Genomic DNA, 25,740 nt, shown 5'->3' on the forward strand with positions numbered 1-25,740 from the left:
ACCCATTAATATGGCTTATACTCATACAATATTTGGCTCAGTGTTAATTCCATGTTTTAGGCTGGTAAGTCACACTTTTGAAGTCACACTATTGTTGTTTTTGCATTTTCAAAATTGATTCAATAGAGTGCAACAGTGGCACTTTTTCAGCCATTTGGGTTCCGGAAGTATTTTTCCCATTCATTTCTTCCAAAGACTTTTCATAAAATCCTCCATTTAATGAGTTGTAAAGCATGAACCAAACCAACCAGCTCTGAGGTAAATTGCAACATTACAGACTTTGTTTTAAGGCCAAAAAATTGTTTGAAAATCAGTACAAAAGGTACAAGTCTGTGTCTGTGTACCGTCTTTCATGAGGGCACAGACTGCAATCCCATGAAGCACTGTGAATGACGTAATCAAATATAAATTAGGGAAATATATAAAACTATTGACTTTAGATTGTTGATAAGTATAGAAAAAATATAGTTTACGTTAATTGCAAAATATTCAGATATACACAAATATATAAGTAGTTTGAGAGTGCAGGGAGAGTGACTCATTTGCGTTATTCAGAGTGTGTCATGGGCGATTGCTTTCAGGCTTATTTTGCGGGCTCTGTTGGCCGCAGTTCTCTGATTGATGAAGCTTTCTCTGTTGGACCATGGGTAATGTAGTTGTTCAACAGGAATTCCGCAATTAACCTCCTGAGACCCCTGCGTGACTGCTGTGTGCATTTTCCATTTTCCTTTTTGATTTGTAACTAGTAGCACATTATAAACAAGCAAAACATATTAATGTCCACATGTGGACAGCGAGACTTCGTTGTGAAATTTTAAATAACACTAAGCTACAGAAAGTCAGTAAATTGTTTATGTTTCCAGGAGTGTTGGTTTTTCATGTTTTTGAGACGTTACAGACATTACAGCTGATTTTCTGTAAAGCTGAATAAATAATTCTTATTCAAAGTAATGTCCAGCATCAACCGATCACTGCCAACCATGTTAAAATAAAATGTAACATTATAAATTCTGAATCTATGTACCGATTACCATTTTCCCATGTCTGCCAAACATGTTGAGTGGTCTAAACATCATCTGCAGCCTGAAACTGAACTTTTGGTTGGATTTTATGATTGAATGCACTTAGCTGTACAGAAAGCTATTGGATGCTCCCTTGCTCCGCATTTAGTGAATGACTTAACCTCCAGTGTGCTGTCTGTCTTCACTGGTCTCAGAACAGTTTGAAATGTACCATATAAAGCCACTAAAAGCAAAAATGTTCAGCTTTTGGATGAACCCATTTATTCTCATGTGAAAATCCACAGTAAATATATTGGAATGTCACAGTCCTGTCACTCTGTCAGTCTGTGTTTTTGTGTGACAGGACCATGACATCAACATCCTATGTCTGTCCTGTGTTTCGTTTTCTGTCTCTGTGTGAGCGTATGGTTTCGGTTCTTATTTTCTTGCCGTGCGCTCCTCTGTTGGTCTCATGTTTCATGTTCAGAGCATAGTTTCTGGATCCTGACTTCCCTGTCTGGTTCGATTTCGGTTGGTGTCAGGATCCGGACACTCATGCTCCTTGTTCTGTCTGTAATTGGCGTGAGTGCATTGCGTTTATTTCATCTTGGAGGCATGCACTCATGTCAATCTTTTCGGTCCGTGTCGGGATCCGGACACTCATGCTCCATGTTCTGTCTGTTATTGACGTGGGTGCATTGCGCTTATGTCATCTTGGCGGCATGCACTCACGTCAGAAGTTTATGTTGTCTCTCATGAACATGGGTGAACCTCGCGTTTTGCTCGCTTTGCACTGCGCACCCGGGTCGCGAGCTGTCTTCACGTCATGCTGAGGTTCGGTCACTTAGTTCTGAGGTGTCGGGTTTGTGTGTGGCCAAACTCTCGCACAGGTGTGATATACGCTCAGGCTTTGGGAATTCGTGGCATCGCTTTGTTTGACATTCTCTCGTCTTGTCTGCCGGTTGGCATGAACGTATATTGCCTTATTGTCTTGGTGATGTGCGCTCATGCCATTTGGGTGTTTATTGTCTTGTAAGAGCACGTGGCTTTGTTTTGTTTCTGTTTTGCCGCATGTCTCTCAGTCTTACATCATATCCTTGTTTGCCTATTATTAGTTTATTAGTCACACCTGCCCTGTCTGTTAACCTGTTTGATTTCTATCTCTATTTTAGTCTCCTTGTGTGTGCTGTCCAGGACCAGTTCAGCTTGATTCGCATCTCATGTCAGTCCTGTTCCCTTTGCCTGATCTTGTCTGTTGGTTCCGGTCAGTCCTGGTCCCTATTCGTCTGCCCCAGCCCCACTTCAGTCAGCTCTGCCTTGGACTTTGTGTTTTTCCCCTACGGGTAGTAGGGGTAATACTCAAACCAACCGTCTGGCACCAACAATCTTCCATGTGATTATCTAATCAGCCAATCGTGTGGCAGCAGTGTAATGCATAAAATCATACAGATACGGGTCATGAGCTTCGGTTAATGTTCACATCAACCATCAGAATGGGGAAAAATGTGATCTCAGTGATTTTAACTGTGGCATGATTGTTGGTGCCAGATGGGCTGGTTTGTGTATTTCTGTAACTGCTGATCTTCTGGGATTTTCACGCACAACAGTCTCTAGAATTTACTCCGAATGGTGCCAAAAACAAAAAACATCCTTTTTGAGGAAGTTTTTGTTTACTTTTGTTAAATAAACATTTTTGGTACTGTGTTGGCTCACAACTCCAAAGTTAAATCGGGCCCTGAAGCAAAACCAGTAGAAAACCACTGTTTTGGACTATATTAGTTATAAGAAGCCATTGCTAAGACATTTGTAGTTCCACTCTAGCTCAAAGCAGATCCTGTTGTCAGAGCCTGTTGACCTCACAGGAGAAAGACACATTTGATTTAAATAGGGGTTTCTCTACTCTCCAGTCATCTATTGCTAGGATGCTTTTTTTAGAGTGACTGAACTGATGTGGGCTTGCCAGGGCAAATATGCTTCTTGAGTAACACAGGTGTGATTGAAAGGCTGAAAATATGAGATGTCAAAGCCAGCAATATATTGCAAAAGCAGCATTAACAACCTACTACCACTAGCTTCACAACTCACACCAACCCACAAAACACACATTCTTCAGTGTACAAAGTTCAACGCATGAGTGTTGAGCATCACAGGTTTTGAACAGCACTGCTATTATACTGGAAGTGATGGTACAGTGTATAAGGGAACACACTTCACAAACAGGCTTCCATTGTTTCTGCATTGCTGTAATCATTACACATGCATGAAGTTTCAAGCCAACAGGAATGCACCATTGAAAAGCACTATGACATCCAGCTCAGCTACTCTGTTGTTGCAATAATTGCATGCCATGCTTGTACCCCCCCTCCCCCCACCCCCCCATCTATAATATGAACCTTGGGGAAAGCATAGTTCCTGGAGGCAGATACAAAAAAATTAGGACTGCATAGAAGTCAGACGCTAATGCTCTTATAGCCAAAGACAAAGCCACAGATGGCGCAGTATTCCTGATTCCCTGGTGCAGCAGACAGCAGTGGGATAAGTACATAAACTACCAACAAAAAAATCCATCAAGATACTGCTTAAAATCTTCCAAAATATACTACTCTCTACAGGAATGATTTGAAGTATTTAGATTTTGTTTGCCATTTTCATTTCCATTCGCCTGCCAAGCCAAACCCCACTATACTAACCCATTGGGCAAATCATCAATTCATTGTGTTCTAATTGGCTAGCCCTAGTGCAAGGGACAAAATGGCTTTTAAGATTTTCTATAAGGCAGCAAATGAATTTCACTTCCGTTTTTAAGACCTGCCCAATTACTAGAAGTTTCTTTAAGCCAATGCTATAATAACATCCCCCATATCTGAGAAAATATGCCCTTTGATCCAGCAGCTCTCTTCAGCTCAGTCTCTCATAGTCAGGGCTTGTGATAAGCCTGTTGTTGACGTTTTTCACTCTCTTGAAAATCAATGAATCCTGTCAGTCTCCCTCCTTATTCCTGCCATCGCCATGCATTCACCATGAAATGTCTATATTCTTTACAGACACTGACATAGGCGTTAACATACGTCCATGGATGATATTTGTAAAGAACTCTCATTCTTCACTCTGGGGCATCGTGTCCTCTTTTCTTTCTCTGAGGCGTTGCTTCAAAGAGTGTTTTTATGTGTTCTTTTCTATTTGCATGGATGGGTTTTGATCCACGACCACGAGGCAGGTAGACGTAACAGAAGAAAGCATAGTAGGGCCGGAACGACCCGTCGACGTAATCGATGACGTAGATTAAGTAAATACGTCGATTTGCGTGGAATGCGTCGATGCGTCACACTGTTTACGTTCATTCCCAATGATGCCGGCTCTGGCTCCCGGGCATGCTGAAATGAGACTTTATCCCAAAAAGCTCAAACCCAATCGTCAAAAGTGTGGGAATTCTTTAAACAGAGACCTAATAAAATGGTGCTCTTCATGCTTTGTAAAATACCACAGCAGCACAAGTGCTATGCATGAGTATCTCAAAAGAAAACATCCTGGGGCTCTCCGACCTCAAAATGACGAGACAGCAGCGTAAGTATTTGGACTATTTCAGTGAGTTAAAGTTCCATCAAAATTTAGTAGTTAGCTTACTCAATAATTCAAGTTAAGTGCAATTCACATGCATGTGAAGTTAAAAATTAAAATCTGAAAAGTTCTGTTAACTTAAATTTGGTAGTTTATTAACTTAAACAATTTATGTAACCTGAATTCTGCTAACTTAGGGTTTACAGCACCAGGCTAAAGCATGTTAGATCACTTAACAAATGCATGATATTACTCTAGAGACCTTTCTGTGAGACAAACCAGCATCTCAGCCACAGTGCATTGAACTGCACACTGTCTATTATGACATGGACTTACACATTAGAAAGAATGAGCTAACATGGAAAGACGGGTAACATCCAACCATGGTCCATAAGCAGTTCATCCAGACAATAACTTTGAGCATGGAGGTTGTGATGTGATATTAGATATTAGAGTGTTAGGGGACCTGAAGTCTATGGAGAAAATATGCCAAAAAAAGAGATTTCTGCACAAAATCACAGCTTTCTCAAATGTAATAAAAACTAATGGCTAAGGCTAGCAGCTAAACAGCAATACAAATGCAGCACCTACTGTAAATCTCCCAATAACTGTCATCCGTGTTACTTTTTTGTCAACACAATTGCTACTAAAAGTGCTATTAATTTTTATCATTCCCTCTTTCACAATTTTGAATTTTGAGCTTGAAAAAATAGCAAAGAAGATCTTTCTGGGCTCCTCTGTTTGAGTAGGGCCTAGTTTTTTAGTATTGTTAGTGAAAATGTCTACCTCTTTGACAAAAGAGAAACTTAAGCATACACTACTTTGCATATACGAGTATGTTAAAAAAAAATCCATAAAACAGCTTTGTGGAAATGCACCAAAACAAATTATGACTGGCCAGACATAAGGGGGTATTAAACATCAATAGTCCTGCTGGCTTTCTATTCACTTAAATTGGGGCCACTCTCGCACCAGGGGATGATAGTCAGGAAAGGGCCTAACTAGCACTACAGCAGGTGGTAAAAACTCCTAATGGACAAAAACAGCAGCTTCATCACTGTCCAGATTGTGTTGATTGTTGCATATCCATGCATAAAATTTGCCCCATTTTTTGCTCAATATACTTACACTGCATTTTCCACTCTATTTTGGGAGGTGCAAGACGGCAGCAGTGCAAGGAAGATGGGGGAGGACGGCACAGCATGCTGCAAACAGAGCCTATGCTAATCGGCTTTAATTTAAGTCTGAGTTTAACAGAACAATGCAGAGAGGAAGTCGAGAAAGAGAGAGTGAAAATGAGAGCCGTCTTTTAATCATTCAGAAACAAAAACAGTGCAAGTTTGATGTCAGATATGAAAGGGTCAAAAAGCGAAAGTCTTAACTACTTCCTTTTTCAGCTCATCATTACTGCAGTGGTAAAAATAGATGGAATGATCCATAAAGTTGCTTCTAAATGGTCAAAGACATAAAACATCCAGGTTTGAGCATCAGTGGTATTTATTCCCATGCGCCCCTCGTGTTTTTTAAATGTGCGGCTAGCACCTGTTAAATGATGCTTGATAATAGAGAGACAAGAAATGTGCTCCATGGGTTTTTATATATTTCTTGCAGGAAGTACCACGGCAAAGGCTGAATCAGAGCTAAAAATACCATGCCGATGTACTATGAGTCATAGGCCCCCTCCAGCAGGCATGCTCTCCAGCCAAACACAAAGAAAGTGCTGGGAGAAAGATGGAGGGAGAAAAAGAGACACACAGAAGCACAAAGTGGGAGGTAGTGGGCTGGGGGTGGGGGTGCTTTTATTGGGATCTTGCAAAAACTGGGATGTCATCCAAACATGCGTGCAGAAAAAAATGACGTAATCTGTAACTGTTGCCTTGTTAGCTTTTGATTATTGTGGAAATATGGCCAATCAGCAGTCAAGTGCTAGCGACATGAGAGGTCAGATAATAACGTTCACACCACCAGTTCAATTTTAACACCACAAGCCATTTCTGAAATAAGCCTGGATTATTCATGCAAATTGGCAAAGGGAAATAATGAATAATATTTCATTATGTTAACATCATTACAGAACATCAAACACGTCTGATCTGCTAAATTATGGAGTAATGTCATTCCTTCATTTCAATTCAATTAATGAGAACTTGTTGTCATTTTAAACAACAAAAACCAATCCTTTTGCCTGAAATGAATGATGTTAAATATGGAATGATTGTAATTCGACTGTCAACATTACAGGTATGATGAATTACATATACTGTAGATATCCATAAAACAAAAGTCTTTTGTGCTCCAAGGTCAGGATGCTTCATGCAAAATCACACACCAAGGGTGTTAGAGCACTTAACCAACCTACACTAATTACACTTACTACTGCACTTAACCTGCACTTAATGTACAAAAAAAAAAAAAAATTTTACTACTCCAGCCACTGTGAGAACTTGGCAGTCCTATACTGCCGATGTTGTTTAACTTTCCATGACAAATTGCTTGTTATGTGTCTCATTTGTAAGTCGCTTTGGATAAAAGCATCTTCTAAGTGACTAAATGTAAATGTAACGTAAATGTAGTGTGGCTTCTGTGCTGGGTGAGTCTGCCACCTCACCTTATCCAGTGCCCTAGCTGTATCCAGCACAGAGTGCAACACCTTTGAATATGTTTGGAGTTGAGCCACAGGCAATGTGACACTGCCCAGCTCAGAGCGTCTGCTGAGAGTCTCTAAGCGCCAGCCGCTGATCAGTCAGTGCGCTCCACAACAGTGTAAACATAATGATGCACAATCAATCATTACATAATAATGGAACATGAATAATGTTAATAAAGTTATGTCACAATGTCACGATGCTTCTGTATTTTGTGCATTTGTGTATGTGTGTGATGTCCGGGTGCGTATATTATGGCAGTAGTGGGGGTGTCTGCCCCAACACATAGATGGCCATCTGCTCTACTCAGGGCTCTGGCTGCAGCTGTGGGGGGCTTGACTAATCCCCAAACCCCCTCATCTGGTCAGCCAGTGAAACAGTGGGGCAGCATGACCTGCTTTCAGACAGCTCCAAACCAAACATGCCAAATATCTTACTTTAAATCAGATCAGTAGCAATAAATATTTACCACTGACCACGTATACATGCTCATTATTTTGCGATTAAAGTGATTGAAGTGCTTCATTTCTGTGACAAATAGTGTCAACAAAACGGAATTGCAATTATTATTTTTGTTTCACAAACACTCTTCCCATCTTCCATTGGTCAAACAAACAGGTAATACCACCCCAAACTCACGCCATTGGTTGGGTCAATGTTGCTTTGTCGGGCTGGTCAGGATGCTCAAACAAACAATGCAACTGATTTGATAGTACCACAGAGCCTAAGTGTTTACACTTTTTCAAGGATATCAACGTTCAAATGGCTTACTTATATTTGTCTCTGAATATTAACCCTTTAAGCTTGAATGGGCCCACAAAAAAAAAAAAAAAAAAAAAAAAAAAATTTTTAAAAATATTAATAACTAGTCTTGACCAACACAAAATGGATATCATTTGAAAGCTTAGAAGCTGTACTTTACAATGCATGTAGCCATTATGACCAAAACTGAACAAGTGCTTTGAAATTTGCAGACAAATCAGAAGTGTTCCGTTTTGATAATTTAGTAATAATTTTGCACTGTACATATTATTGTAATTGGTTAAAACATCAAACTGATCAAATAGTCCTGTGTCATATGTCGTTATATGTCATATGGGCTAGTTGGAAAGCTCTCAAAGAGTAGCATACAACCAGCCTATTTGTTTTACTCACATACAAAAATATAGCCAGTAATAGTTTAGTACATGTCTTTGACATACGTTACATGTAAACAGTTGTTGCTTATAAGCCGTGTTTCCGCTTATAACTTCACGAGGAGGTGGGGATTCCAGATAAAACGAGCCCACACACAATGTAATCAGATGTATAGATCATTAGATAATCCACATGAAGGACAATGTGCACATAATGTGCTAACTGGCTAAAAACATGTTAGAATTCCTGGATAAGATGACTTCATCTGAAATGATGTAGTATGTTGTCCAGTGTCATGTAATACAAAATCAATTGTACTAGGATTCAGATCACTGCAACTAGAGGTGGAAGTCATCCAAATATGGGCAGAGAGGACTGTTTACTCTAATTACATATGGCCATCAGGAGACAGCACCAAGTACATGACACAGACTCAATGATGACTCAAATGACAGAATGGAAGTGAAAGAAATCTTGTTACTCATGCCTGTATGCTTTGGAGAGAAAGCTTACCTTTAGTTATTGTTGTATTTGCATATTTAATTAGTTCTTATGTACAATTATTATGTTTTATTAATCTGGAGAGGCTTTTGGACACTTGGAGACGTTTTTGGACACCAGGATAAATACTTTTTGTAACACTATAACTTCTGATTGCTTTGTCACATCAACACAACATTTTACTCAGTTACAGGTGACATTATTGGGAAAAAAACAAAGGCAGTTTTTTGGAGCTACCTTTTTTTTACATTCTGAGATATATAATGTCAAATCAGAAAAATAAGGGGAGGAAAGTTGTTGTTTTATAAGCCTTTCATTTTTGGCATGCTACTGAAACAGGAAATCTTTAAAAACACCTTCAAAGCTTAAAGGGTTAAACTGGGACAGGGGCAGGAGAAAGTATTTTAACAAGAAAAAAATTATACACTTCAGCTTTAAGGTCCATATTCTGATTAAGACTTTATTAAAAAAAAAAAAAAAAAAAAAAAGAAGATGTTTACATGATTCTCAGCTATTGGAATGTTCCATATTATCAGAATATACTGAATTAGACACATTCCAATCCCCCTATTCTCTTACAGAAATATTGTATACACTTGATTTTGCCATTTATTTAAATTGTAATTAAATCAACTCATTAATTCTCATTCATGGCCTTGACAAGAGCACACATAAGCACAATGAATTGCAAACTGTAGGTCATGATGAGACTCTAAAAGTCTGTATATTGATTTAATGTTTTGAAAAAAAAAAAACAAAAAAAAAAAGATTCTGTCTCCTCCTTGCTCCAAAAATGTGTTTCTTTGAAAGTTTGACTTTTCACAACTGCCTGTGTCTTGTAGCACTCACAATTTCTTCAATTTGAATATGCACAGATATACTGTACATGAACAATGGATATTCCGAAAAAAGTGTTTACATGACACATCATTCTGATTACAGTAATACAAGCATATGACATGTAGCTCTCATATTCAGATTTGTAGAATTGGAATATAATCTTATTTGGGTTTTAGCAACTGGGTTTACATGATGCATACATAATCAGAATATGACTAAATTCCAAAATTATTCTGATTTTCATGTGCATAAAAGAAAGATTCCCTTTTAGATATTTGCTCTTATTTGCTCTGGTTTACATGCTGTTTTATTTGCTGCTATTTACTGACAATCCCAGTCCATTAAACATATAAAAATCCAAACGATAGTGTAACCATAGTGACAGAGCTAACAGCAGAATGGAGATGCCCAAATGTAATGTCCTGAAATAAAGGGTTTTTCTTCTATGGCATAAAGCTAACAGCAGGAAATAATACCTTTTATAAAGCTGCTAATGTAAGGAGCAGATAATACTGGACACTGCACACGTGTAATATGGGTATTATAAAACCACAGAAAAAAGCAATAATGCAAAGGCCAGAGACACATACATCCCTATAAAACTACAAAGCAGCCATTCCTTACTAGGTAGAAGATAAGATTCAGACAAACCAGACTATGCACCAATGTAAACAAAACTGCCACAGAAATCAATTTTACACTTATATAATAATAAACTATTCAAGGTTGAATAAGTCATCCTGTCAAAGGTTTAACAATACAACAGCCTCAGAAGAATGTTAGCCTCAGTCACCATTCACTTTGATTGTATGGAAAACGATGCAATGAAAGTGAATGGTGACTGAGAATACAATCGCCTAACATCTCCTTTTGTGTTCCACATACAAAAGAAAATCAGCGGTAAGAGGGTGAGTAAAAGATGATAGAATTTGTATTGGGGAAATTGTTTAACAACCAATAGCTTGACTTTTAGTTCAGTTCAGTCCAGTTTTAATGTAAATGGGCCATCTGATCTGCATTCAGGTGGAGGGGTAAAAACTGAGCACAGACCAGGCCCTGACCCCTCCTTGTGACGGTCTGCAGGACTGTGATGCTGTTGCCATGCTGAACCAGGCAGCACTTGCCCAAGCCAGATGTGCTCAGTATGTGTGCTGCACCATCTCCACGGAGACACGTATGGCAACAGTTGCTGTGCTGTAATGCAGTGATGCAGCCTCCCTCCTTGAGTCGCCTCAGTCCAGAGCACAACTAAATTAGAAGGACCAAAGTGTGCGCACACACACTGGAATTGCTTGCAACCAAATTCTTTCTCTCTCTCTCAATATGCCTGTAGCACTACCTGTCATCATTGCAGTCAAAGTGAAAATAATGTCGGTTTACTCTCTCTTCACCTCCCTAATCTGATTATGCCACTCGTTCAGAAGCCTGCGCTGGGGCTAAAAGCTGCGGAGAATCACACATGCTTCTCACACAAGCGCACACACACAGACACACACGAGCAGTCGCGGGCCATCTGTGTGTATTCTGTGGGGTGTGAGGGTCTTGACATTGCGGAGAGATCACAACCCAACTGTAGCCTGAGGCAGAGCACTGCTTTCTCTTGTAGTTTTGTTTTTAAACATATTTTTAACAGTTGCTCGGTGCATGTGCTATACCAATACGTGGGCAGATTTCAAATGATGCCAGGGAAGGATTATTGCATTATTTCTAATGGGGGTAAATGAGACACACAAAAAAAGACAGTCTCTGAACCGTATGCCCTGCTGGTCTGATGTGCTGGGCGATATCAGTAACAATGATTCATGTTGACACAGTTATCTAGTTAGCAAGACCTCTCATTGGCTGTGTCCAGGTCATATGGAGATGAGGGGCTGGTCACCTGATGTCATTAACAACACAAAGCTAATTCAGGCATGAGAAAAGCCACTAGTAGCAGGTCTACTTGAAATGGAAACTGCAATAATTTCTTGCCAATTGATCCAATAAATCCAGACCATTATAGTTCCTATCAACCTCAAAATAAATCATATCTGGCAACACTTCATGTTACATTTTACATGTAAATATAATAAATTTCAATAGTACTAAATAATTCTAACAAAGTGTGTTCATAAATCAGCTTATATTTTTAAATTCCTTGTAACAAAAATGAACAAATATCCAAAATGTTTTTCCTTTAATTAAATCATATCACTAAAAATAAAAAAATAAAAAAGATGAGCACTACAACCACATGCTAAAGTTGAGCATTGGGCACAGCAGAGATGTGCTAATAAAAACAGTTACAGGTTACAGTTACACTACATGTTTGTGGTATGAAAATTGCCCAGTATTACTATGAGATACTCCATATCTAGTGTTTCTACTCATCTTAGATTAAGTCAGCTGTGGACTTGAACAAAGCTTGCCGTTAATTGTTTGAATCCACTGTATGTGTAGGCATGTAACAATACACAAATTTCATGATACGATACAATGCAAAAGCCTCACGATATGATACGATAAAAAAAAAAAAAATCTAAAAAGTAATCTCAGGTTTCTTACATTGTCATTTTTTATTTTTTTTAATAAGCTGGTTTGTGATAGTTATGAGCATCTTGCTGTGCATGCGATCATGCACGAAGTTGCTGCTGCTGTTTCTGCCTCGCAAATCCACCAATTTGCGTGGTGATGTCGGTGTACATATAATGACGTCTGATGTACTGTAGCTCCGGGACATGACACCTTTGTTTGGCAAATTCGACAAGCTGTAACGCTATAATCTACTTGCTGTTTGCCATCGATCTTCAAGCTCTCAAATCGCCTATGTACACTAGTTGCTCTGTTTTCCTGTGAGCACTCAGTGAATCAAGAGCATCATACGATATTATATTTTTTTATTTATTTTTTATCCCCTTTTCTCCCAATTTGGAATGCCCAATTCCCACTACTTAGTAGGTCCTTGTGGTGGCGTGGTTACTCACCTCAATTCGGGTGGCGGAGGATAAGTCTCAGTTGCCTCCGCTTCTGAGACAGTCAATCCACGCATCTTATCACGTGGCTCGTTGTGCATGACACCGCGGAGACTCACAGCATGTGGAGGCTCATGCTACTCTCTGCGATTCACGCAAAACTTACCACTCGCCCCATTGAGAGCGAGAACCACTAATCGAGACCACTAGGAGTTTACCCCATGTGACTCTACCCTCCCTAGCAACTGGGCCAATTTGGTTGCTTAGGAGACCTGGCTGGAGTCACTCAGCACACCCTGCATTCGAACTCGTGACTCCAGGGGTGGTATTCAGCATCAATACTCGCTGAGCTACCCAGGCCCCCCGATACGATATATTTTTACACCTCTACTAAATATTTAAATTTGTAATAATGGTAGAAAATTAAATGGCAGGTTAACTAAACTCCGGCAGGTTTGACTGATCCCTATACAGCACGAAAGCAGCAAACCACACATTACATGTGGAGAAACAGTTGAATATTTCATTATAATTACTGTATATCAACACAAAATTCATTGAAAGGCAGAGAATTAATGAGGGAGTGCCATAGGCAAACTAGTGAAAGCACTAAAAAAATAACAGTCCCGCGTTTGCTCACAGAACATAAAAAAGAAAAGTTGGAGAGGAAAACTCTTAATAACTCTTCACTTATCCACTCTCCCTTATTGTATTGTCAAAATAAGCAGCCTTTGTTCTGATTTCCCACTTAATTCTAAACTTCATCTTTTAAGACACTTTCACTACTAATTAAATTAATTTCAATAAAAAAAAAAAAAAAGGATTTTTGCTGCGTGTTCAATGTACTCAATTAAAATGAACTAAAGTAACACAATTCTAGGACATTTTGTCACAACTTGATTTTATTGTGTTCTATCCATTTAAATTTGTAAATTGGAAGTTTGCTTAATCCATTTGAGTTGGGACAACGTGAACACTTAATGTGGTGTTAATGTAGCTTTGAAAAAACTGGGCAGGGGATTTCCATTTCCCATCATGCTTTGTATGGAACTCTATAGGGAGATTAAATGTTAAAATATAAGTGTTAATGTATGTGTTTTGTGCAAGATGAATAAAAGGGGATTATTGTTAGTGTTTAATGTTTTGTAATGTTGAGATTTAGAAGCGTTTCTGCTATGATCGAGTTTTGGGGGTTACTATTATGGTGAAGAGTGGAGCTTGAGCTAATGATGAGAACGAGAATGGTCCGTCTGCGTCCTGCAATACTAGTACAAGACACGTCCACTACAAGTTTCGCCCCTCTGTTTTGCAACAGTTGGAAGTCACATTCATACACTGTGTTTGTTGTGTATATTTGGAGTCCTGCAGCACCCCTACACATATCCCTATCCCTAAACCACAAAGAATAAAAAAGTTTGTAAAATTATTAAATATAACACAACTTGAAAGTTCTATTAAATACAATCATACTGCCGTATCACTAGATGGCAACTGTGAGGAGAAATTTTATGAAAATGAAGAGGAGAAGAAGCCAGAGGTATGCTAAGCTAACAGGCTAACCAGCTGTCTTGAAAGTTAGGGTGACCATACATCCTCTTTTTCTGGACATGTCCTCTTTTTTGGACCTGAAAAAAGCATCCAGCTGGGATTTCAAAATGGCTATAATGTCCGGGATTTGGCTTTCTTCATACTGACGTGCAGTTAGGACTCTCATACATTCTGTGTATTTGATACGCTGCACCAGTTTTCGTGTTCACGTGTCCTTACGTGATTATTCTGACAGGGTGCTTGTCTGCAGCTTCTTTAGGCTGGATATCTCGGCTGCCACGTCATCAAGCACCGTTGAAGGCCGTCTCAATTGTGAGGACACATGGAAGGCAGCCTCATTTCGCAGCCTTCTTTGCCATATTTTGGAGGATGCATCAGGTGTATCCTTTGTGGCCTTCAATCACCCATAATCCTTTGCACATGTCCCAAATTATTTTAAAAAAGGGTGGAAAACAAGTTGCGTGACCGCGGAGGCGGAAAACTTTATGATGCTGCTTTTTCTTTCTCTCTTCAAGTTTTTATTTACATTTGCACCAAGACAATATGTAGAAAAATAAAAAATGCAAGTAGTTTAGACAATAAAACAAATTAGAAGATACATACACACTGGTAAAGGGTTCTGTTTTTTTCATATTTGAAAGGGTTTAAATATAAATTCTAAGATCAGTGTTGCAAAATGTATTATATAAAGGCTTTTTGAGTGACTTTTGAGTGGCTTTGTGAATAAACCATTTTGCTAGAATAATTAAGGGATTAAGGACATATTTTTCGTTTTCTGAAGTATATGGTTTTCTAAACAAAGTAAAATATCACATGGTTCTAAACTTATGGTTTGCCATGCACACTTACTAGACTGTCTCATTCTAGCATTGAGTGCCGAGGAGTCTAGCCTACAGCCTCAGACGGACTGGTCTAGGAAGGACACTAGGCTGCAGCCTTCCGTTTGAGAAGCACCCTATGTGTTCAGTCTTTAAAAAAAAAAAAATCTCTCTCTCTCTCTCTTGCCCGCCCGCTTGCTTTCTGCGTGCGCAGTCAAGCACTGTATGTGTGTAGGCAAATTGTCACTAGATGTGCTCTACACTCTCAACCAGAATCATAAATAATGTAAGTTGCGGAAAAAAATACTTAAATGCTAAAAAATTCAGAAAATACAAAAACAAAACACAGATTAGGCCATGTGAGGGGTGAAACATCTAAAAAAAAATTTTTTTTTAAGATTTACACATTTCAAATGTATAAAAATATTATACATTTTTAAATGTTACAATAAATGTAATTTGTTAAATATATTAAATACAAACACCCCCCCAGCCCACACACAGTGTCCTCTTTTTGGACAACCACACTATGGTAACCCTATGTGAGTTAACTGGAGAAACAGAACAGAGAAAGTTTTAATTTCACCATTTATATCTTCCGTGTAATAATATGATATGTGACATAATTTATAAGTTATTGTTTGTCAAACTTACACAGTTAAGACAACATGAATCATACAGTGACTGAATTGGATTTTAAAAGTTCTTTTAGCCAATAGAATCGCTTTATGATCCAAGGGGGGCGTTACTTGGAGTGGGCATGTCATTTAGTGGGTGTTCCTTGTCGTCTTGCAGGACGCAGACAGTTACACTTGATGAGGACACGTAGATGTCTGAATGAAATGGATTGCTCGCTTCATTGAGCAAATACTGTGCTAACCATAGCATATTTACTAAACTACACTCTGTAGTGCTTCCAATCAGCATGTATTTTGCATGCTAACTTTCACTAGTTAGTACATTAAGAAATAAAAGAGATTTATTTGAGTTACATTGACACGTCAGACACATTTTGTTGGGCTTACCTAATTCAACTAGGTTCTATCTACACAAACTTTTTGTGTTAAGATAACATGGTAATTTTAAGTTAAGAAAAAATATTTTAAACACATGGAACTAATGTCCACGACTGAATCAAGTTCAGCCAAAGAGCTTTTTTTTTTTTTTTTTTTTTTTTGTTAAAAGCCCCTTCAATAACAATAATCTTTTATTTTGATCTATTTAAGTTCAGTCAATTCACAATCATTCATTAATAAAACTGATATTTCTCCAGTTTACAATCTGATTTTCTGCAATTTGCTTCAAAAACCCAGTGACTGACAAATCAGTAATGTGAAAATGATGACTGCTGACATATTGGTTGACTTGATTGTTGATTCTCACAATGCCACATACTGTAGATATGAAAGTGACTGCACGCTTTAAAGGCAGTACCTTATACCAGCCACTGTAGACTTGAAAGTACAGTTAGAAATAACACAGATCCATTAATCTCAAAGAGTTCAGTTCAATTGGAACCTTTGGCCATTCACTAACTCCCAGGGTGTGAAATTATGAGCTCACAGATAATATCAGACAAGGTCCTAGCACAAATTTGGCCTTGACAGGCGTTATTCAGCACATATTAAGAGATGGGGGAGATCCTCATTCACATTCTAATGACTCAGGCAGAGAAACTACAATCAATAGCCGGACCCTCCAGGCAAGGTTTAGGAACCATGCAGCAACCATCAGGAAACATATGTATAAAATTGCATGCAGCCTGCCTCGGTTTCCATAGAAACCTTCAACTTGCGTTAGACTGAGGGAGAAAGATGTGTGTAGCCATTATTCTATTGCTGGGTTTTGTTGTCGTAATTGGTTGGAAAGGCATAAAGTTATCACAGTGCCAGTGCCACAGAATTAATGCTTTGTGTATGTAGGAGTTGCAAATTGGTTTCTATGGGCTGGGTGTACATACACTCATCCCCTCAAACCCCTTTAAGTTTCACCTGTAAATATTCCCTCTAATTGACTCTTTAAGTAAAAGAGAGCCAACGCCTTTCAGTTCTGAATGAAGGGGCCACCAAAGCATCAGCAACCACCTGACTAATGACACAGCTTGACCAAACCCCACCATCTGGAAAGGATATTCAGCCCCTCTGAGTTCTTTACCAATCAATTATGCGTACAAAATGGCATGACACCTCATTTCATTCACACAGTATTGGTACAATGGCAGAAACACCCAAAGAATTAAATGAATGAATAAATTTGTATAATAATGCCACCATATAATTTGGCATTTCAGTGTGCTTTGTCATTAACTTGTTTGTTTAGTCTTCAATCACTTGCAACTGGGTAAGTCGGACATGTTCTTGTTGAGTACACACTAACTTTTGCTGTTTTCAGCAAGTGCTGCAGTTACAAAACAAGTCAATTTCTTCAGCTTTTTTCCCTTTCACTTTAAAAATTATCTTTTTCTTCACATACTTTATCTCAACCACTCTATATTTTCCCTTGCTCTCTTTATCTCTTACTTTCAGCTTGTCTACACTCTATTCTATTCTTATTTTGTCTTCCTTACTACTCTCTCCTTCCCTATCTACAGTATGTCTACACCTTTACATTTTTTCACCCCTTTTCCCTCTCTCCTTATCTCTCTCCATGTACTGACAATGTACTGTGCATCCCCACTTACTCTGCACTTGCAGTCTCTGTTTTGGCTTGAATTTGCACTTAGGCACAAGAGCATTTACACTGGCTTCAGGCTAAATGTCTATCCCAATTAAACCTGGAATTAGTCCATCTGTTGAGCTATTGCCAACAGTTAGAGCTCCTGTGACATTACGGGTGTACTGTACTAGTAGCATTTCAGGATATTAACCACTTACACACACAACAATATACAGTATAAGCTGCATAATTAGTGCCTAACTACAACTAACGATTATTTTGATAATCAGCTAATCTAACGATTATTAGAAAGATTAATCGGCTATTCGGGCGATTATTGCAACAATTAATCATTAGCTCTTAAGCCAAGTGAAGTCATTTTTATTTGTATAGCACTTTTCACAACACACGTAATTTCAAAGCAGCTTTACAGAAAATTATGCATTAATAGAAAAAGAAGCTGCAGTATAGTAATAGAGTCATAAAAGTGCTTTTTAATAAGCAACATAATTGTAAATTGTGCCTTCAAATAAATAATAAAATAAATAAGTAAATTATATTTGTATTTAGACCCCCAGTAAGCAAGCTAAAGGAAAATCCCCACATGATTTACTTACCTTTAAGCCATCCCAGATATGTATGACTTTCCATCTTCAGCAGAACCGAAATGAAGATTTTTATTATCACATTTCACTTGCATTGTATGTCCATACAATGCAAGTGAAATGGGTGCCATCGGGCCACTGGCTGTTTGACGGTCTAAAAGGCATATTTAGGCAGCATAAAAGTAATCCACATGACGTCTGAATAATGTCTTCAGAAGCAAATCGATAGGTTTGTGTAAAAAATAAATAGATAATTAAACTTTATTAACTTCCAAAAAATCACTTCCTGCCAGCAGCCGATGCGCAATGGCACGTTCACGCAAGAAGTCGGAAGCGCACGCTTTGTTTACAACAGAGGAACGAATGTCGCGTGAGAGTTAGGTAATTTCAAACAGCAATACAGCGCTGGCCGGAAGCAACGATTTAAAGTTAAAAGTGTTTTAATTATCGATTTGTTTCTTACACCAACCTATCGGATTGCTTCAGAAAACATTAACTGATCGACTGGAGTGGGTTACATTTATGCTGCCTAAATATGCCTATTGGACCGTCAAATATCCAGCAGTCTAATGGTACCCGCTTACTTGCATTGTATGGACAAAAAGAGCTGAAATGTGCTTATAAAAATCTTCACTTTGGTTCTGCTGAAGAAGGAAAGTCATACACATCTGGGATGCATTATCTTTTGTTATTTGGCTGATGAAGGCTTAAGTTGGTAATTAATTTATTATCTATGTATTCCATTTTAAGAGTGTAGTCCATCCTTTGACCAAGGTGATGCAGGCAGAGGTCGGTGAATTGCACCACAGTTTGACTGTGCCTCGAGTTAAGAGGTTGTTTTAAACATGTGCTTCCTATAAATAAAGAAAATAGGATGAAAGTATTTTTTAAAAAATACCACTAAACGACCCTCATTGAATTACAGGAAAAAATACTTGAAGATCTTTATTACGTTTAATTCAGTAATACAATTTGTTTTTTAAATCACTTTTGAAACAGAGAGTATTTAATGTTTACAGATTGGTTATGTCCAATAAGATCAAACGACTATTCCACAACTAAAATATTTTTTATCGATGTTGTCAACAATATCTACTAATCGTTTCAGCTTTATTCTTGGGTGAACTATCCCTTTATCATGGCAAGTTGCACATCACGACACTGCAGAACTAATCCTAGTGGGTTCTGTGACTCAGATCTTAGGATTGCATGTAGCTAAAGTCTCCATAGGTTGTGTAAAGAGCAGATACCACACAGAGCATCCATGGCAAGACAGCAAAGGTAGAAGACAGTGCAGACAGTGATGGTGTGATGGAGATAGAGAGAGGAACATGGCAGGGGACATCGTAGGAGTTAAGGGTCTCTGCTGTGTTGCTCTGATAAAAGGCTTCACAGCTGCATCAGGCACTGGGGAGCAACTGTGCAGTGAGGGAAGGGGACCACCAAAACTACATAGACAATGCAAAGTACAGCACCATATGATAGCTAATACAGGCACCGCAAACAAAACAGCTTAATGTCAGCACAAATGACCACCAAAATAGAAGAGATTAGCTCCTACTTAAACGTGTCTCTTAAACTGTCAACCAAGTTATTAACTCTTAAATCCTGCCAGGTTAGCCAACCTTCCTTTAGCTAGTGGGTTTATGCTATGCAGGTTTCAGAAATTACAACTTATTTATGAGTATTTTGTTTTGTGTCTCCATATGCAAGTTCTCAACCCCATTAAACTAAATATAATACTCTAAATTAACACTACCACTATTAGTGAACCTATTATTGTGCAATTTCTCACTATGAAAATGTTTATCCATGAAACACTGGCTGCTTTTGCAGGAAATGAATTAATATTACATTTATATAGCACTTTTCTGACACTACACTCAAAGCACTTTACACAGTGAACAGGTGACTCTCCTCAACCACCACCAGTGTGCAGCATCCACCTGGATGATGCAACAGCAGCCATAGTGCACCTGTATGCTCACCCCACACCAGCTATTGGTGGAGAGGAGAGATAGAACCAATTAATGGATGGGGATTATTAGGAAGGATTAAGAGCCAATGGGGGAAGGACCAGGACACCAGGGTTAGACCCCTACTATTTTCAAGAAGTGTCCTGGGATTTTTAATGACCACAGAGAGTCAGAAGCTCAGTTTAATATCTCAAGCATTTTTACAGTATAGTGATGGGGACACTGTATAATGCCCCAGCACTATACTGGGGCATTAGGACCTACACATTCCACAGAGTGAGCACACCCTGCTGGACTCCCTAATACCTCTTCCAGCAGCAACCTTAGTTTTCCCAGGAGGTCTCCCATCCAGGTACTGGCCAGGTACAACCCTGCTTAGCTTCAGTAGGCAACCAGTCTTGAGCTACAGGGTGATATGGCTGCTAGATAGGAAAAACACAAGGAATCTCTCTTAAATGTTCCTCAGGTTCAAGAGAGGGGATTCAGCAAACAAAATGAAGATAATAAAGGAGGAATAATGAGCAATAAAGAAACAACTATATATGCAATATATTTATGTAATTGCTAGTCAACAAGCAACAAAACATCACCTGTTAATTACAGCTGTATATGAGAAAGATCATAAGAGCCCATCAGTGGAATCAACTCTACGCTCAAAATTTTTCTGTAGATTAATGTCTCGTTTAAGACGTAAAGACCATGTAGTCCTATATAGATTCATATGTGTGCATCTTACAGTGTTAAATGGGGGAATTAATGTAATCTACATAAATCAAAGGTAGGAAAGAGGGGGTTTGAGGAGTGTTGTTGTCTGTCTCTGATCTCCAAGATGGAAAGCATGGCCATTGTGAGAAAAAGCTTGTGGGAAGGGGGCGCAGCCATGACAACCAACCACTGCTATCCGGCACTCACCAAATGAGAGCCAACTGAAGGCTGGAATATGCCTGGGAGACTGCAACCCCCTCAGACCGAAACAGACTAACAAATTTTTCACAAAGTCAGCCCAGCAAGACCATCAACAGCTGACATTTCAAACAGGCTTTTCAGGCAAAAACAAAACACATCCTTTGAGGTGATGTATAAATTAATCAAATTTTCCACTACTAACTATATTACTTTAAACAATGGTTCACTCAGTCAGTCAAGGAAATCAATTGCACAATACAGGTAAAGTCCATTTTTATTAGGGCTGTTGATTTAGTACGTTAATTCAGTGCAATTAATGGTGCTAATGGCATAAAAATTACACACTTCACTTTTAAATGTCACTGCATAGGCCTACTGCTAATTCTGAGTTCTTGTTTTTCTGAACTAGATCCTGGGAAACAGGTGGCACAGTGTCGACCCACACGTCCAAGCAGCCCTTATTTGCTACCTTAGATTTAGATGAACCAAACGTGCACTGCACCAAAATGACGGTACTTTATGTAGTTCTGCCAGTATCTTTTCACATCCGCTTTGCACCAGTGCTTCCACAGTAGCGGTCACTCACTGGCCCTGAGCTAGTGAGTATATATAGCTTGATTATCTCCATGTCCATGCTGGAAGTGTGATGGAGGCCTGGGGATCTAACAACACTCTGCATGGAGCCTGCTCATACATGCCGTCTAGCCCTGACCCAGTGAGCAGGCTCTGTTTCTGTCCATGACAGTGTGTGTGATTCAGGTACTTCACCGGTTCATTAACGGGCCACCTCTGGGAAACCCTGACTGAGTGAGAGAAGGGGAAGGGTGGAGAACGAAATGGAGTAGTGGGCATGAGAATATAGAACCTTAAAGAAAAAATAAGATGGAACAATATAACAGAGCTCTCGGCAAGCAAATGCATGATCCTCATAAAGCAGGTATTGTTGCAACATTATTGTTTTTCAGAGTTGCACTGCTTGAAAAGACCACTTTTGGTAGACAGTCTAATCTGTCTCACCCTGTGATCTAATGTAATATTCCTTTGCCTACTTTCAACTGACTGTAGCACTAAGGATGCTACATGTGATGGCTGAACCAACACAAAGAAACAGTGTAGGCAAAAATACAGGCACATACATCCATTTTGATTTGGGGAGGTGAGGGAGGGGGTTAAATTAAACCAGAGCGTCCTTTTTACTGTTTCCCATGGGGGTCCCGCTTTAGCACTGAGAACTCACTCTCTCTCCCTCATCCCCAATCCCTCACCCATTCCCATCCATCCCCGCCCCTCCCCCAAGCTCCTCTTTCTCCGTGTGAGCCTCTCTCATGACATATGGGCTCTCCTCTGCAGCGGCAGCAGCACTGAGAAGCAGCATTTATTGTGAAGCGTTCTCTCAGCAGCCATGCCAACGCTGGCAGAATGAGCAGGAATACCCTCGGTTAACCAGTCAAAAGCAGCTCTCTCTTCTAACCGCGGGCTACACAAGGATTGGTGCCAGTAGTTTAATTGCTGACAGACCATTCTATTCACAAATGAACAGTGTGAGCCCTCTCCTCTGAATGTATTTATGTTACAGTGAATATGGTATATAATATAATTTCATTAGAGAACATAAACACATTGCTATGCAATAGTTGCATGTAGCAACTTCAAACTTTACAATCTTGTTATCGGTTTAATTGGAAAAGCTGTCTGCAATTCTGCTGATTTCTTTAAATAGCACATGAAATGGCTTGATGAGCACAGTTTACTTTCCTGTATGCATTTCCTATTGACACAGGAAATTGGGACAGGACATATTAAAGGGCTTGTTCCTTTACTAATCAATAGCCAATAGCCTTTAGTTTACATCACAGCCATGAAGCATGATTGGCTGCTTGCTATTGCTAGTCAATGGCAGGTGGCAGGCATTTTATTGGACAAAAATGTGAGTATGAGTGCAAGTATGCAAACACAGGTGCTTCATGTGTCAGACCGTGAGTCAATTCATAACTCATTGCAAATACTCATTGCATTCTCAATGTTGCCACAAGGGGAGCTATAGCGGATCACGATAATGTGAACTGTTTGCTTCTATGGTGAGCTTTCTCTTTCAAGTCAACTACTGTTATGAGGGAGCACAATTTGAAGAGAATATTGTTGAGCATGTAAGTTAAAATCAATATATTCATAGCAGTTTATCAGAATAATAACACATCCATTTTAATGGCCCAGATTTTTGAAGGTAACTCTATCGTTCCCTTCAGTACTGAGATTTGTTACCGTCACAGTAACGCAAGAACTGAAGCACGTTCAACCAGACCAAGCATTGGCAATGCATTGGCCAAGCGCTCCTATCTGTGTATGCATGTTGCATAACATATGTTACTGGCCTAAACTGTAAATGCGTATATCAGCTAAAAGTTTATTTTGTCAACTTTTAGGGGTACACTAGATAATAGCTCAAAGCTAACCGACATTAAATCAATGAAACTTCTGATTCTGAACTCATGGGGTCTTTAAAGGGTATCTACAATTCCTTTTTATGCCAATGTTATGCCTGTGTAGAGTGCAGGCCTATTGGCTGTTCCTTATGAGAGACATGGGAGGCTAGAGTTGATAGTCCGTCATGTTCTTTAAAACACAGCAAGTCAATCACAGTTGCAGTTCATGTGTTGCATAACAGCTGTATGCACTTGACTTGGATATTACTTCTGGACAAGGATATCAACAGGGAAATGCCACCCTAGAAGAAAAAGAAGAAGAAGCCACTGGCCACAGAACATTGAGCACAAAAATTGCCACCAGATCCATAATTTCCTCATACACCCATTCTAAGCTAAATGGCAGCATGAAATGAAAGTCAACAACATTTAGGAAATGTCTACCTATTTATGAGTGAAAACCTTTTGCCAATCCTTGTGTCTTCATTTAATCTATAAAAACCTGGATAATTATGGTATTGAATATTACAATTTGTCAAATCATGGCAAAGTCTTTCATGTTGCCAATAACAGGACTAGGCTGGACAGGCTTCCCTCAGCTAGGAACTAAAGGCTTCAACCTCCAATTACTGTCGCTTTATATACTGTAGACAGTGAGTCTTGAGTACAACATTAGATGTTCTTGTAGATATACATATCACTCCATATTCTCATTTTGATGGGTGTATGCATTTGTTTCCTCAGGGCCAGAATCCATGAGCTCATTAAAATCTATGCACTTTAAAACTGATGAAAACAGATGAGATATAATATAAACAGGTCTTTTATGTAAGACATTATTTCAGAAACTACATGCACAACACCAGGGGAAAAAATGATCTCCAACTTCACTATATTTCAACACCACAATACCGCAGAGGGAATCAGAACACATGGTGCACTAAGGATGCACCAAAACTGTCCCAGCAGCATCTGAGGGCCACCTGTACCCTGATGTCAGAGATTCAATTCTAGCTGTGTATGATGCAAACAGATTGGGCAGTGGGACCTGCAACCAGACCCGTTGTTTGACAAATCGGGATTAACGGCATTATACTGGAGCAAAGCCAAGCTGTCATTTGCGAAGACCAAGTTCTTGTTCTAGGATGAAGATACTAACGTTACATTACTTATTCCACACCAAAGTGCAGATTTAAAATGATCAGGTCCTTACTGATTTTACTGGATGGTCAGAAAAGTAGGCTAAGATTGTTAATCTGCGAGAAACCACCGCACAATTGTCCCACCTCTCTACACAATGACATGTCAGCAAAAGCATGTTTAGGCATCAAGCGAGTGTAACGAGCAGCAGTGGTGAAAGTACATCATCATCATCATCATCATCATCATCCCAATCGCAAGCACACAAAATGACAAACCTGTCTGTCCTTTGCCAAGCGTCTTTTCTAGGCGATACGGTCCCACGTAATTCGCATGTTGGGAGCTGTTGTCTTTTCCCGACGATGACATTTTTGCCTTATACGGACGAAGTTGCGGTGCCGCCGATCAATTGCTGCAGTTCGGCAATAAAGTATTTCTTCAGTACCGCAGTTATTTCCCCGCCCAGCTCGCGCTCCAGACGCTGCCTCTCTCTCTCTCGTTTGAGGATCGGTGGGGCTGCTGCTCTCCTCCGCTTCTCCCTCTTTCTCTCTCACTGCTGCCGAGTGCTCTGATTAACTGTGTGTGTATGTGTGTGTGTGTTGTGCTCAGCCTGCTCCTGCGTGTGTGCGCATAAAACACATATCTCATCATAGACGCCAAAGAGCGCTGACTGATGCTGTGTTTGTATTTTAAACTTTTTTTTAATAGTTTTAATTTAGTTAATTATTTTTTATTATTGCATATTTATAAAATAATTATAAAATGTACTGTATTTGCCAGTTGTACCCTAAATATATATGTACTGTGTGTGTGTGTGTGTGTGTGTATATATATATATATATATATATATATACAGAGAGAGAGAGAGAGAGAGAGAGGGTACAACGGGCAAATACAGTACATTTTATAATTATTTTATACTTATGCAAAAATAATAAATAAAAAAAAATTACACACACACACACACACACACACACACACACACACACACACACACACACACTGGCAGCCAAAAGTTTGGAATAATGTACAGATT

The 25,740-nt window shown here is 39.1% G+C and overlaps 1 protein-coding gene across 6 annotated transcripts in view; it reads right to left on the bottom strand.

Moving 5' to 3' along the window:
- LOC127452152 (serine/threonine-protein kinase BRSK2) overlaps positions 1–25,242 on the bottom strand; it is a 225,569-nt gene extending 200,327 nt beyond the window's left edge. For all 6 annotated transcript variants that reach the window (XM_051717442.1, XM_051717468.1, XM_051717435.1 and 3 more), the window contains exon 1: positions 24,983–25,242. In XM_051717442.1, coding sequence (XP_051573402.1) covers positions 24,983–25,073 — 91 coding nt within the window. In that variant the 5' untranslated portion in view covers positions 25,074–25,242. The remainder of the gene's footprint in view (positions 1–24,982) is intronic.
- Between the last annotated feature and the right edge of the window lie 498 nt (positions 25,243–25,740).

Source organism: Myxocyprinus asiaticus, chromosome 2, assembly GCF_019703515.2.
Source record: "Myxocyprinus asiaticus isolate MX2 ecotype Aquarium Trade chromosome 2, UBuf_Myxa_2, whole genome shotgun sequence".
Lineage (NCBI taxonomy): Eukaryota > Metazoa > Chordata > Actinopteri > Cypriniformes > Catostomidae > Myxocyprinus > Myxocyprinus asiaticus.